Source organism: Populus nigra, chromosome 8, assembly GCF_951802175.1.
Source record: "Populus nigra chromosome 8, ddPopNigr1.1, whole genome shotgun sequence".
In the NCBI taxonomy this organism is placed as follows: domain Eukaryota; kingdom Viridiplantae; phylum Streptophyta; class Magnoliopsida; order Malpighiales; family Salicaceae; genus Populus; species Populus nigra.
In genome coordinates this window covers 19,863,654-19,878,147 of record NC_084859.1, presented here as the reverse complement: position 1 = coordinate 19,878,147, position 14,494 = coordinate 19,863,654, and the positions used below count along the sequence as shown (strand labels likewise).

The 14,494-nt window shown below is 37.8% G+C and overlaps 3 protein-coding genes across 6 annotated transcripts; all 3 read left to right on the top strand.

Moving 5' to 3' along the window:
- The first annotated feature begins 736 nt into the window (after nucleotides 1–736).
- On the top strand, nucleotides 737–5,680 carry LOC133701623 (uncharacterized). 3 transcript variants are annotated; one of them, XM_062125608.1, is made up of 5 exons: nucleotides 737–857; nucleotides 981–1,063; nucleotides 3,438–4,015; nucleotides 4,542–4,717; nucleotides 4,897–5,680. In XM_062125608.1, the coding sequence occupies exons 2-5, from the start codon at nucleotides 1,042–1,044 to the stop codon at nucleotides 5,345–5,347; spliced, it is 1,227 nt and encodes a 408-aa protein (XP_061981592.1). In that variant the 5' UTR covers nucleotides 737–857; nucleotides 981–1,041; the 3' UTR covers nucleotides 5,348–5,680. The 3 variants fall into 3 exon arrangements, with proteins under 3 accessions (XP_061981592.1, XP_061981593.1, XP_061981594.1); XM_062125609.1 differs by lacking the exon at nucleotides 737–857 and adding an exon at nucleotides 2,635–2,864 and having other exon boundaries at nucleotides 975–1,063; XM_062125610.1 differs by lacking the exon at nucleotides 737–857 and adding an exon at nucleotides 2,680–2,864 and having other exon boundaries at nucleotides 988–1,063.
- Nucleotides 5,681–6,146: 466 nt separating this feature from the next.
- Nucleotides 6,147–10,518, top strand: LOC133700342 (cation/H(+) antiporter 2-like). 2 transcript variants are annotated; one of them, XM_062123841.1, is made up of 6 exons: nucleotides 6,147–6,623; nucleotides 6,712–7,698; nucleotides 7,835–8,760; nucleotides 8,901–9,621; nucleotides 9,719–10,124; nucleotides 10,257–10,518. In XM_062123841.1, the coding sequence occupies exons 1-4, from the start codon at nucleotides 6,471–6,473 to the stop codon at nucleotides 9,175–9,177; spliced, it is 2,343 nt and encodes a 780-aa protein (XP_061979825.1). In that variant the 5' UTR covers nucleotides 6,147–6,470; the 3' UTR covers nucleotides 9,178–9,621; nucleotides 9,719–10,124; nucleotides 10,257–10,518. The 2 variants fall into 2 exon arrangements, with proteins under 2 accessions (XP_061979825.1, XP_061979824.1); XM_062123840.1 differs by having other exon boundaries at nucleotides 8,901–10,124.
- Nucleotides 10,519–11,356: 838 nt separating this feature from the next.
- On the top strand, nucleotides 11,357–14,090 carry LOC133701476 (cation/H(+) antiporter 2-like). The gene is made up of 4 exons (XM_062125405.1): nucleotides 11,357–11,509; nucleotides 11,619–12,599; nucleotides 12,748–13,673; nucleotides 13,814–14,090. The coding sequence occupies exons 1-4, from the start codon at nucleotides 11,357–11,359 to the stop codon at nucleotides 14,088–14,090; spliced, it is 2,337 nt and encodes a 778-aa protein (XP_061981389.1).
- Nucleotides 14,091–14,494: the final 404 nt, after the last annotated feature.

The window sequence follows — 14,494 nt, the reverse complement described above, 5'->3', positions numbered from 1 at the left end:
AATACAACACAAAAATATCCAAGTGATCAATTCTTCATTAACTTAAAAACTTTTTTTTATATATTTTTATTTTGAAAATACAAAAATCTGTTAAAAAATTATAATAAAAATCAATTTTTTTATATTTCTATCTTTATTTTTTTAATAAAATATATTTTTATTTTTTTATAATGGCCTCACCAAATATAAACTTATAGAAATAAAAAAAAGCACAAAAAAATAAAGAAAAAAAGAAAGAACTCTCCAATTGTTGTTGCCATACAAAATTCTCTCACACAAACAAAACATCAAATATCTGAACTCCCTGACATCAACTGACGATGTTAAACCATTCCAATTCGGACACGTGTCCACACAATTTTTTCTTCCTTTCTCGGGCCCCACTCAAATTTATTTTCAAGAGATTAAAAAACACTAATAAAAAGTATCTAAATGAGGAAACAAATAATTGTATGCATATTATTATGTTTGCTTTCAAAACTTATTCCAAATAAGTGTTTCAAAAAATCTCATAGCCAATATTTTATTTGGAATTAGTAAGTACGATCATTTTTTTCTAATATTAATTTTCTATATCATATTTTAAAAAAATAATTTAAACTTGAATTGGAATAATTACAAGAACTTATATTTTTTTCTAAAATTTGTAATCTTTAAATGATAATATAAAGCAAACTCATTAATTATTTGGAAAATTGATTTGATAATTTTTTTGGATAAAAAATAGAATATCATTTATCTAATTATATATTACTGTAATATAATTAATATTAAATGAAAACTATGTTAAAAAAAAAAACCAGAGTCTCTTATAAGCATAACCTCCCTCGCTCTCTCACATTTCCAAATCACACCAGGTTTATTCTCCTTCTTTCTCTAGCATTTATTTCTTTGCTGATGTTAAAAGAGATATAACTGGTGTATTAAGAACCGTGTATTTATACGTATAAGTGATTAATTACTGTTAATGGTCGGTATAGGTGGGCTGAATAGAGGAAGATCTGATGTACTTGCTGGTGGATCTTAATTATACACAAGATCATGATGGCCCTTGAAAATAAAGGTATGCTTATGCTCTGTTTTGTTGTGTTTTCTCTTCTGGGTTTTGTTTGTTTTTCTGAATTTTGAAAACTTTTGATCTGTTTCGAGTGTTATTTCAATTATATGTGTGGTAGTGTAATCTGTTTTTTTTTTTTTTTGTGATAATGTTATTTGATCGATTTTCTATAATGGGTTTTGCTTACAATGGAGAATTGAATTGTAAAGTTGGAGACTTGAGGGATTTTTTGAGTGCTGGTTACTGGTTGATCACACTGCACTGCAGTTTAGTTTTGTGATATAACATGGTTGGTGAATGTTTTGTGGTGTTGTTGCGTGATTTGGTAGCTGGTGAGGTAATTGCTACTTGAATGTTTATAAATTCTTGTGGAGTGGAGGATGTGTGATTTTATGTTTTGCAGAGATTTGGATATTAGTGAGGAATTGTGTGATTTGGATATTTAGGTTTTTGGTAGATAGAAATTGCACGAAGTGTTCAAGTGGTGGCATTCTATGCATGTGTGTGATTTGAAATTTATTGCATGTTGAGTTGATGTGCAATGTAGCTTTCCACATCTAGAGCCTAGGTTCAGAAAAGGTTTTGGAGAAAGTTGAATAAAACAGTTTCAATGCTGGCCCTGGCATGGTCCTATACCATTTTAATCGTGATCCTATCATCTGCTGATTTAAGTGTGTACAATCGGTGCAGTTTACTTCTTCTAGTGTCATTGACGATTAGCTACTAAAGTACATTTTAGGTATCCAACTACAGAAGCATGTGTAGAATGTGAATACCTTGTCAATTTGATTGGCACTTAAGTGAAAATCTTGTGCAAGCTCATTAGCAAACTAATAAACCTTTGACAAAAGGATATTTTTTGGGAATTATTGTAATGAGCATAGATTAGTTCCCCTCACGCAATCTCATTCAAGGTAGAATCCAGTTAAAAACCTTAATTTGTTCATCCTCGACAATAATCCAAGAATCCTGGTAAAATCAGCCAAACAAGGGGCCTTACTCATTTTGTGAGAGATGAAAAACCACTTCAGACCTTCAAGCCTGTACATCTCCATCTGCAGCTGGAAACTTACTTCCCCATTTCCTTACCTTATATCTGAAAGAAGGTAAGAAATCCACATATTTTCAAACCAAATGGAGTGTCATTGAATTCATCAAAACAAGATAGTGACGTGAAACTGGTTGGGAAGGTCCAACAAATTTTAATGAATTAGGTCCATCCTAAACACAAGTCATTCCTTTTGTGACAATGTTCTCTCTAAGAAAATAAGAGTTAATGCTTTAACCATCTGCTACATTATCTACCTAAAAAACCCTTCTTTCTCCAGAATTTTGTCAAAATCAATGGCTTGTTTTTAAGAAACAACTTTGTGAAGCTACTTGTTGTGGCCTCTTGAAAATGTGCATGTTGTATGTTATTTATGTCTGGTAGAAGGGAAAGACCTTGGTGTTTTGAATTCATATGATAGTGCTTTAGCATCTAGATGCATTATTGTGGTTTGGATGATGATGCTAATTGATACCACGCCACTTAAAGGAGCAATTTCTGGATCTCTCTCTCTTTTTGTGTTGTCTAGGGATAAGGAGGCTTTGGTTACCTATTATTTGGACTTTTGCTTCAGGAAGATGTCATGGGATGTATCATATACTTGGAATGCTGAAGATTGTGAGGTGTTCACTTGAATGGCTATACAATTGTGTACAGATAAGAGGAAATATTCTTACTCTTTTATTTTCTGGCTAGTGTAGAAGGGATGTACAAGGAGGGCTGTTGAGGGGAAGAGTTGCTTCTGATTTATTTTAGATGGTTGGTTTTAACTCTGCACTTTTATCTAGTATATAGAAGTTTCATCATAGATTTGGTGGATTAATTTTTTGCAACCAGAATTCTTAGTTCTGTGATTGGAATCCATTCTGTTGTCCTCTGGTAAAGTTTTTGGTTATCCCAGAAGAAAGATAAAGGCAGCAGTAAATGCTCATGTCACTAGATATTATGGTCCAGATTATCCAGCCAATTGTTGCTATGCTTTACTTGTTTCTTATCTCACATCCTTTAGTATTATCTACAACGGCTCTGCTTTAGCATTTTCTGTGTATACGCAGTTGTCTGTCCATGTAGCAGCATTTTGTTTTTGTTTCTCTTTTCTTTTTTTCTTTTCTTGTTTTTTCCATCTTTGGCACTTTTTTTGCATGTGCTGTGTATTCTCAATACATTATTATTTTCCAAAAAATGTGTATTAGAGGCTTTCCCGGGATTCACACACTTGGTATTTCTTGTTTGTTTTACTGTTTATCAGAACTGTTAAATATGGTTGATGATAACAGATTATTAAAATAAAATTTTCTCAAGTGTTTGCTGTTTTTCATTTCTTCTTGACAGAAACTATGCAAAGGAGCTGTGAGGCCTCCTTAAAATGCCTCCAAATCAAGGGATTCCCTTATGGGAATACCTTTGAAAGCTTTCGGTTCAAAGAAGAAATTGGTGCTCACCCAGGCAGGGATGTTGTTGAACCAGTTCACTCACTAAGCAGCGAGTTTCTTGAACTTCCAAGTGAATTTCAGAACAAACCTGCCTACCATCATGATTTTGGCTCATGGTCTACCTTTTATCCAGACTCTCAAAAGATGCCGCCATGCCAAATGAATTGTTTTGAAAGCCAATTTTATCCCTTTCCTTTGGAGACTCGATTTCAGTATGCTCCTTTCAATATGTTATCTCAAGGTTATCCATGTGAGATCCAGTTACAAGATTTTCAGTATTTTGTGGTCATAGACTTTGAGGCTACTTGTGACAAGGAAAGAAATCCTCATCCACAAGAGATAATTGAGTTTCCATCTGTCATTGTGAGCAGTGTCACTGGTCAACTAGAAGCGTGTTTTCAGACATATGTGCGACCAACATGCAATCAGCACCTCAGTGATTTCTGCAGGGATCTGACTGGTATCCAGCAAATCCAGGTTAGTTTGGAATTCCTTTACTTTTTAGAAAAGAGTACTGTGTATGTGTTTCTTGGAATGTCTATCAACAGTGTTCAATTTACGTTGTACTAGGTTAGGTAGGTCGACTGTCCCTTTAAAAGACCAGATAGTGCTGGACTAGAAATATACATTACCCTGGGAGTGATTACCAACATTTACTTTATGAGGAGAGAGAGACAAGTGGAAGAGAGAGAAACATTGGCATGAGAGAGGTTTTTTCACTTTCTCCATCTGCTTTTTGTCTCTTCCTTGTAACTCTCTATCTCCTCATGGAGTATTGTTAGTTACTCCTGTAGGAATATAAAATTTCTCGTTAAACACTATCTCTTAGGTTTTGCGATGTGAATTATTTTATTACTTTGAATTGCAAGCTGGGCACACTTTTTAAAGTGTTGCTTACTTCAACTAGTTTCTTAGAATTTTCTTTACGTTAATCTCTCTTCTAAACTTTTTGATGAACATCATGTTGCCTCTATCTTATTCTTGTATTTCTGTGTGGCTCCAGGTGGACAGAGGTGTTACTCTTAGTGAAGCACTCCTCAGGCATGATAAATGGCTTGAGAATAAAGGGATAAAAAATACTAGCTTTGCTGTGGTGACATGGTCAAACTGGGATTGTCGGGTGATGTTGGAGTCTGAGTGCCGATTCAAGAAGATCAGGAAGCCTCCTTATTTTAATCGGTAAATGACCAGATAAAAACTTGTAGATTTGAACCATTCCATTATAAATATATTTGAATTTCTGGGCAAACTATTTTTCATTGTGAATGAATTGCAGCTCTGTTTCTTTTTTTTTTGTGTGGATATGTCATAAGTGCCTCTGACATGATATTCTTTTTTCTTTTCCTTACATTTGTCAGATGGATCAACTTAAAAGTTCCGTTCTGTGAAATATTTGGTGGTGCAAGATGTCTGAAGGAGGCTGTTGAGATGGCAGGCCTAGAATGGCAGGGCCGTGCTCACTGTGGACTGGATGATGCCAAAAATACTGCTCGGCTGCTTGCCCTACTCATGCATCGGGGTATCAGATTCTCCATCACCAACTCGCTGATGTGGAACACAACTGACAGTTCATTGCCATGCAAGCAGTCCCCCGAGAACCTGTCCTTTTCACCGCATCAACCCCAAAAGCTGAAGGAAATGCGTATTCCTGTTTTCCCGTATCACCCCTTTTGTTTCTGTGGGGTGAAAAGCAGCAAGGGAATGGTTCGAAAGCCTGGACCGAAGCAAGGTAGCCTGTTCTTTGGCTGTGGCAACTGGACTGCCACTAGAGGTGCCCGCTGTCATTACTTTGAATGGGCATCTCCTTGACTAAGATTATGGAAAACCTGTTTAGCTTTGGACTCCGCATCCTATATTATGTCAGGATGCACTGTGAAAAAAATGACAAAAAAAATGGAAGATGGAAAGTAATGTAGTGGGTTGTCTCCTAGTGAACAAAATATAAATAGTTGGCTCAATTGGTGGAGGGTTTGGGAAACATCAGAGTGGTAGGAGAGCTGCAACCTGTAAAGCTGACTTGTTGACTGGAGAACAAATTGGTAAATGTTTGATGGGTAGTTAGGATGATGCTTTTTACGTGCATGGACATGCTAAGTTATTGTTATGATAAATAACCCGTGAGATAGGGACAATTCGATTTCCTATGCATCTCTAATGGGAGTGGATAGAGTTGGTTGCCCAAATTTCTCATATCTGTTCTGTTTTTCCTTGTTTTCTTGAATTCCTTTGGGTCTTGTCTGGGGCTTTGATGGTCAAATTAGGTCTGTTGATTATGTACTGTTATTCTAGCGAGTACTTAAGCATGCAGCTCCAAAACATAATGAAATGGAATGAGAAAAGGTGCGCTCATTTTCAATGCATCAAGCAGGTTTCTAGTTAAACAAAACTTGAGATTGATCCAGACGAACCTAAAAAACAAAATGATATGATTTTAATAAAAATGATTTATTCGGTAACCCAAACTGTTTTTTGGTTAGACAACAATGCACTGTTAATAAAACGTTATAGGCAATTGACTGAGGCAGATAATGCTTGAAAAGCTTCCCTCCAAGCATATTCCTCTTGGTCAGTATTTCCAAGTGTCATGACCTCTATTACTTTGACGACATGTGTAAAGGAGGAAACTAAAACTCAGCCTCCAAGCTCCAGACATGGTCTACAAAGACATTTTCAAGCCAAGGCCATCAACGCCCTTCCATTCCCTCCCTATATTTAATGCCTTCAAGCCACCTTCCATAGTTTCCTGCCACAAAACCAATCACATTTTCAGTGAATCTTTTACATCAATGAAAACAAAATATGAAACTACACATCGTCCATGATGAGCACTGAACAAGCTGTTGCATCCCACAATCATTTTGTTTTTCAATAATTACTTCCAGCAGACAAAATCTTTCCTAGATTCTATCTTGTTCCTTGGAGATGTTAAACAATGGAAGCTGCAAGAAGAGCTCTGTGCGTAAGCGATCCGTTTAACCCACTCATTACAACCTTCGCGCAGTCTGCTGGCATTCTTGTCATCTCTCATTGCTTCCACCTTTTCTTGAAACAATTCGGACAGCCCGGACCTGTTGCACAAATCTTGGTAATCAATCTTTCTCTTTCCATATACATCCCTAAATATCAATTTATGTAACGTTTATGCCAGCTTATATACTCTTTTGTTTCATCAGGCTGGAATTGTTCTAGGTCCCTCATTGTTGTCCCGCATCCCCAAAGTTAATCGATTCTTTATTCAGTCGAGTACCGCGGATTATTATGAAGTAATTGAAGCCATTTTCCGCACAGTTTTCATGTTCTTGATAGGCCTAGAGATGGATATTCCTTACATGAGGCGAAGCTTGCGAAAAGCGAGCATTATTGCATCTGGTGGGGTGATTGTAGGTGTCTTGTTTGGTATTGCTGTATCCATTTCCCTCATCATTTTGTTAAAAATAAAATCCCAACTTTTTGATTTTGCCACTATCATCATAATAGCATTAACGAACTCGGCATCTCCTGTAGTTTTTCGACTGGCAGCTGAACTGAAGTTTCTGACTTCAGATACGGGAAGATTGGCAGTCTGCGCTTCTTTGATAACTGAAATGTTTTGCGTGTTATGGAGGTCTGTTAGCCTCGCAGTGGATCCATGGAAAAATTTAGGAACAGGGATTCTTTTCCTTCTTATGACCGTGACACTTATAGGTATAAACAAGTATTTGGCTTCGTGGTGTAACCAGAGGATTCGGAACCAAAAATATGTGACGAACACAGAGTTTTTAGTCTTCTTGTTCCTTTTAATAGCGGCCGCACTTTTTATTGAAGAATATGGTTACAACAGTGCAATCTCTTGCTTTTTGTTAGGCTTGATGTTCCCTAGGGAAGGCAAAACTACTCGGACATTGTTGCATAAACTCAGTTACGCTACATACAACTTCATACTTCCAGTGTACTTTGGCTACATAGGTTTTCAGCTTAATGTTTCTATTTTGGGTGGATTAAAACCTTTGATCACGGTTATTGTGATGATTGTAATGTCCATCGCAACTAAAATTATTGGCACGCTAGTTGCTTGCCATTACCTCAAGATCTCAACAGACGAGGGTATTGTACTTGGCTTTTTACTCGATTTGAAGGGAAATGCCGAACTTCAGATCTTGGGAAAGCTGCCAAAGGAAACTGTAAGTTTTTGGAAAAATTATCAGTACCCTTGTGCTTTTTTGAATTACTCTATGGCAGGATGCGTTGATATGAATACTGAAAAAAAAATCGTTCTCTTCTTTCCGTAAATGAAATTATTTTATGCTTTTCCTATAGATGAAACAGTGGGAGGAAGCAGATGTTCACGGTATGGTGCTAACTGTTGTGGTGATTAACACTGTGATAGCAGGAGTGGTAGTGGCTCATATATTAAGGAAAAAAGAAGAGTATTTTTCTCACAGCCATATCTCACTTGAATTAGGTGAACATGAGAGTGAACTTCGAATGCTGGCTTGTGTCTACGGATCTCGGAATATATCATCGAAAATTGGATTAATCTCTGCTTTTAGTGAATCTCTCAAAACACCAGTCACCACTTACCTGATGCACCTAGTTGAGCTACCAAAGAAACGTACCAAGAAGAATTTGATGTACCACCAGCTACAAGATGGTGATCAATACAGTGACGAAGAGGACTATGGCGGAAATGATGTTGTGGAGATCAATGATGCTGTGGATGCATATACCATGGAGACCAAAGTTTTGATCCACCAAAGGAAAGTTGTGTCTTACTTTGAGAGAATGTACGAGGATGTGTGTGATTCCATTGAGGACTTGCGTGTTTCGATCATATTTCTGACTTTTCACAAGCACCAGCGCCTTGATGGGAAAATGGAGAGCGGAAAGGATGGAATGAGAACCACTAACCATAAGGTTATGCGTCATGCCCCATGCTCGGTAGGGATCTTCGTGGATCGAGGGCAGACAGGATTTCAACAACCTAGTTCACAATCTGTGCAAAATATAGCAACATTATTTTTCGGAGGCCCTGATGATCGCGAGGCATTGGCGTGTAGCAAAATGATTTCAAACCATCCTCACATTCATTTGACACTCATACACTTCCAGAATTTACCATCAAGCAAACAGACAGAGTACACCAATGAAATACTCCACAGGAATGATGAGTTGCTGATGGAAATGTCAAATCACGAGATTGAGGCTGACATTGACAGGGCATATACGCAGGATTTCTATAACAGGTTTCCACAAGTAAACTATATATATTTGATATCTTTGTTTCTTTATTGCCTAAACATGTCTTTTCCTTCTGATAGAGTAATTGCATTGCCTCTGTTGGCTCTTGTTACATATAAGAACTGCATTTTTCTTTTTCTTTCAGATATGTGACGTCGGGTCAAGTTGGATATGTAGAGAAGTATGTTGAGAATGGGACTCAAACCGCAGAGGCTCTAAGAGACATACATGATACCTTTTCATTGCTCATTGTAGGAAAGGGTGGTAGAGGGAACTCACCTATGACAACTGGTATGAGTGACTGGGAGGAGTGTCCAGAGCTGGGGACAGTCGGGGACCTTCTGGCTTCTTCAGAACTTAACACCAACAGTTCGGTTTTGGTCATTCAACAATATCGACATTCGAGAAATGACCTTAATTAGGGATTATCAGACTTCTGATGTGCACATATATTAATGTACATATATATGTGAAATTGTTAGATAGTTATTGTCTATGGTTTTCATTCGAACAGGATTTCTTACAATGTAATTTGACTGAGTTTTAGACACATTGTTTAGCTTATTGCTTAAGGAGAGGTAATGATCTTCCTGGCGTTGGAACAGGTAAAGGACCTGTTCCAAGACAGGTAATGCTTGAAATTTCTGGTTGCTCTAGCTTACGGTCACTTCCCGAGGAGTTTGTAACCTAGTCCCTTTACATGAACTGGAAATTATCAATTGTCCTAGCTTCTTGGAAAAATGCAAAGGAATAAGGAACTTCAGAGCAAGAGGTTAGGATTTCTCCAATGATTATGGCATGTGATGGAAAACCTGTGGAACCGTCATCATCTACCGACAGAAGGTTTCAAAGTCGTGTTTATACAGGTGAGCTTCAACATTACACTCGTTCAATTTCTACAAGTCATAAGATCCTAAAACCTCACAATGTTGACTGACTGATTTTGATAATCTTTGCATCAAGTTCTGCTTTCACCATAACATTTTCCCATTCCCAAATGGCAAAAGTCAGTTCTATCGAAAAAATAAAATAAAAGGTAAAATCAAGCTCTTTAAACATCCAAGTTTGAAGGGGTGGTAGACGAGGGCTATGATCGGTGTTCTATGATGCTGTTGGAGCAACTTTATGGCAGTCAAAAGTTATCTGGATCCTTAGAAGATCTTAGACTTCGGAGTCTCATGCTCTCAGAAATGGGAGAAGGGGAGAAACATTGTCAACAGTGACACTGACAGTCAAGTTTTTCCAGCTCATCAAAAAGAAGCCCAATAGCAGTCAAAATTGTCGCCAGATTTCAGATTTCCCGGAGTTGTTAGAGGAGCTGTAAGTGGAAATGGCAGTGGAGAAGAGGAACCTCATTCGGTTTCCGCAGGTTCATATACCCCACCTTTCACCATCTGTCCTATTCAAACCCAACAAACATCTGCCTTACTCGCTTTTCCTCAATTTCCTGATTCAGGATCTCATAAATTTTTTTTGTCCCATTCCTTCCTTTTTGTTTCAGGTGCTAATAGCAGGGGAACTTATTGTTAGGAACATTAAAAAAACAAAGGACATCAGAAGTTAGTGTCTGATTGCTCGGAATGTCGCAGTAATCATCCAATCGCTTGAGATGGAAGTCTGTTACTCAAATACAGATCAAATGGACTAGGTTAACTTGCTTTAGTTTCTCTGAAACATCTTGTTATCAGCAAACTGGCAATCTGGAAAGAGGAGCATAGAGCTATGTCTTTCAGCTTTATATGATTATACTTTCCATTGTAACTGGTTCGATGGGTTCCAAACTACATATATTTTCATCTCAGGGACTTTTGCTTCTTTATTTTTTCTTTTTCTAAATATACTTTGGAAGTCAAAGTGAATAATTAATTCTGTCTCGACTTGAAAGGTTTCAGAATCTGAGATATATCTTGTGAATAATTAATTTTCAGATGATTTTCCTCCGAAAGAAAAATGGGAAATATTATATTCATTTCACAGGAAATAAATAGTGCAAAAAAGAGATGGAATGAAATAGTACAGAAACTCTTTTCATGTAAATTGCAATGGCTGTTATTGGGATAAATATGGTGTTTTTAGTAATGAACTGTATCAGTGTTCATAATTACATAACTTAAATCTATGCAATATCTTATGCTTGTTCTAAGAAGTTAATGATCTTGGCACTAAAAATAGGATCAAAGGCAAATCAGTAGTTAAATAAACAAGCCATCTCCCTCCTAATAGATTTTCCTCTTGGTCAGTATTTTCAAGTGTCATGATCTCTATTACTTTGACGACATGTGTAAACAGGGCAAATGAAACCCAGCCGCTCAGCTTCAGACACGGTCTCCAAAGAGATTTTCAAGCCAGGGCATCATCAGCCTTCCCTCCCTATTTTTAATGCCTTCAAGCCACCTTCCATCGTTTCCTGCCACAAAACTGTTCACATTTTCAGTGAATCTATTACACCAATGCAACAAAAAGAAAAAAAATGGAACGACACATGCCGTGATGAGCACTGAACAATTTGTTGCATCCCACAATCACTTTTTTTTTCAATTTATTACTTCCAGCAATCAAAATCTTACTAGAATCTATCTTGTTCCTTTGTGATATTAAAAAATGGAAGCTGCAGGAAGAGCTCTGTGCGCAAGGGATCCATTTAATCCGCTCATTACAACCTCCACGCAGGCTGCTGGTATTCTTGTCATCTCTCATTGCTTCCACCTCTTCTTGAAACAATTCGGTCAGCCTGGACCTGTTGCACAAATCTTGGTAATCCATCTTTCTCTTTTCAATATACGTTCATGAATCTTGATCTTTTTCTGGTATATAAGCCAACTCGAATAAATTTTAATGTGTTGATAGTTTCTTGTTCTATCAGGCTGGAATTGTGCTAGGTCCCTCGTTGTTGTCCCGCATCACCAAAGTCAATCAATTCTTTATTCAGTCGTCTACTGAAGACTATTATAAAGTTTTGCAATTCATTTTCCGCACAATTTTTATGTTCTTGTTAGGTCTAGAGATGGATATTCCATACATGAGGCGTAACTTGCGCAAAGCAAGCATTATTGCATCTGGTGGATTGATTATAGGTGTCTTGTTTGGTATTGTTGCATTTATTTCCCTCATCATTTTATTAAGAATAAAAGCTAGTTTTGATTATGCCAGTTCCATCATAATAGTCCTAGCGAACTCGGCATCTCCTGTAGTTTTTCGACTGGCAGCTGAACTGAAGTTTCTGACTTCGGATACAGGAAGAATGGCAGTCTGTGCTTCTTTAATCTCCGAAATGTCTTGCGTGCTATTGGGGTCTATAGTTCATTCAGCTAGCTGGGAATATTTTGGAAAAGGGATTCTTTTGCTTTTACTGACCATAGCACTAATAGTTGTAAACAAATATTTGGCCTTTTGGTGCAACCAGAGAACCCGGAACCAAAAATATGTGACACATGCAGAGTTCTTGGTCTTCTTGTCCCTTTTAGTAACGGCGGCACTTGTTATTGAAAAGTACGGCTACATCAGTACAGCATCTAGCTTTTTATTCGGCTTGATGTTCCCTAGGGAAGGCAAAACTACTAGGTCATTGTTGCATAAACTCAGTTACGCTACGTACAACTTCATACTTCCAGTTTACTTTGGCTGCATAGGTTTTCAGTTTGATGTCTCTTATATGGGAAGTTTCAATAGTTTCATCATGGTTATAATGATGATTTTCATGTCCATTGCAAGTAAAATTATCGGCACATTATTTGCTTGCCATTACCTCAAGATCCCAACAGACGAGGGCATTGTACTTGGCTTTTTACTCGATTTGAAGGGAAATGCCGAATTTCATATCATGCGAAATCTGCCAAAGGATACTGTAAGTTTTCTGAAAACTTTTCCAGGAATTATCAGTACCCTTGTGTTTTTCTTTGCGTAGCATTTGGTACTTGCATTGACATAGATACTTACCTCAATAAAAAATGTCTTCTTTCTTTTAGTAATGTTGTTTTATGCTTTTCCTGTAGTTGAATCCAATGGATCAAGAGAATGTTCAAAATCTGGTGGTATCTGTCGTGGTGATGAACACTGTGATAGCAGGAGTGGTAGTGGCTCATATATTAAGGAAAAAGGAAGAGTATTTTTCTCACAGCCATACCTCCCTTGAATTAGGTGAACATGAGAGTGAACTTCGAATGCTGGCTTGTGTCTACGGATCTCGGCATATATCATCGAAAATTGGGTTAATATCTGCTTTTAGTGAATCTCTCAAAACACCGGTCACAGCTTACCTGATGCACCTAGTTGAGCTACCAAAGAAACGTACCAAGAAGAATTTGATGTACCACCAGCTACAAGATGGTGATCAATACAGTGACGAGGAGGACTATGGCGGAAATGATGTTGTGGAGATCAATGATGCCGTGGATGCATATACCATAGAGACCAAAGTTTTGATCCACCAAAGGAAAGTTGTGTCTTCCTTTGAGAGAATGTACGAGGATGTGTGTGATTCCATTGAGGACTTGCGTGTTTCGATCATATTTCTGACTTTTCACAAGCACCAGCGCCTTGATGGGAAAATGGAGAGCGGAAAAGTCGGAATGAGAACCACCAACCATAAGATTCTGCGCCATGCGCCATGCTCGGTAGGGATCTTCGTGGATCGAGGGCAGACAGGATTTCAACAACCTAGTTCCCAATCTATGCAAAATATAGCAGCATTATTTTTTGGAGGCTCTGACGATCGCGAGGCATTGGCGTGTTGCAAAATGATTTCAAACCATCCTCACATTCATTTGACACTCATCCACTTCCAGCATTCACCGTCAAGCGAACAGACAGGGTACAATAAAGGCACACCCCACAGGGATGATGAGCTACTGATGGATATGTCAAGTCACGACATTGAGGCTGAGATCGACAGGGCTGTTGTGCAGGATTTCTATAACAGGTATCCACTGGCAAATTACATATATGCTTGACATCTTTGCTTCTTTCTACTCTAAACATGTTTTTTCCCTTCTGAAAGAGTAATTTCATTGCGTCTTGGCTCTTGTTACAATAAGAACTGCATTCTTCTTTTGCTTTCAGATATGTGACGCCAGGTCAAGTTGGATATGTAGAGAAGTATGTTGAGAATGGGACTCAAACAGCAGAGGCTCTAAGAGACATACATGATACCTATTCATTGCTCATTGTAGGAAAGGGTGGTAGAGGACACTCACCTATGACAACTGGTATGAGCGACTGGGAAGAGTGTCCAGAGCTGGGGACAGTCGGAGATCTTCTGGCTTCTTCAGAACTTAACACCACCAGTTCGGTTTTGGTCATTCAACAATATCGGCATTCAAGAAATGACCTTAACTAGGGATTATCAGAGATCTTATGCACACGTATGTTAATGTTTGTATATTGTATGTGGATCATCGGGTAATTATTGTCTATAGTTTCCATTCACACAGGATTTCATACAATGTCATGCGACTGAGTTTGTAAACCCTTCATTAGGTTTACAGCTTCAGGAGAGGTAAAGGGCCTCAAGGCCCTCAACTATACAATCAGGAAACTGACCAGTCTACTTAATGGAGTCGATTAGGGTAATATAACTTTTCACCAGGTGCTCAGTATTTAACTACTTTCAGGTGTCCAAATTAAGGGTGTATTTGGATAAACTTTCTCATATGACCTCACCAAATTAGGAAAGGAGAGCCATGTTCAAATCTCAGCTCTGATAACTCATTGATGATTATTGCCCTTCAAATTAAGCATCCA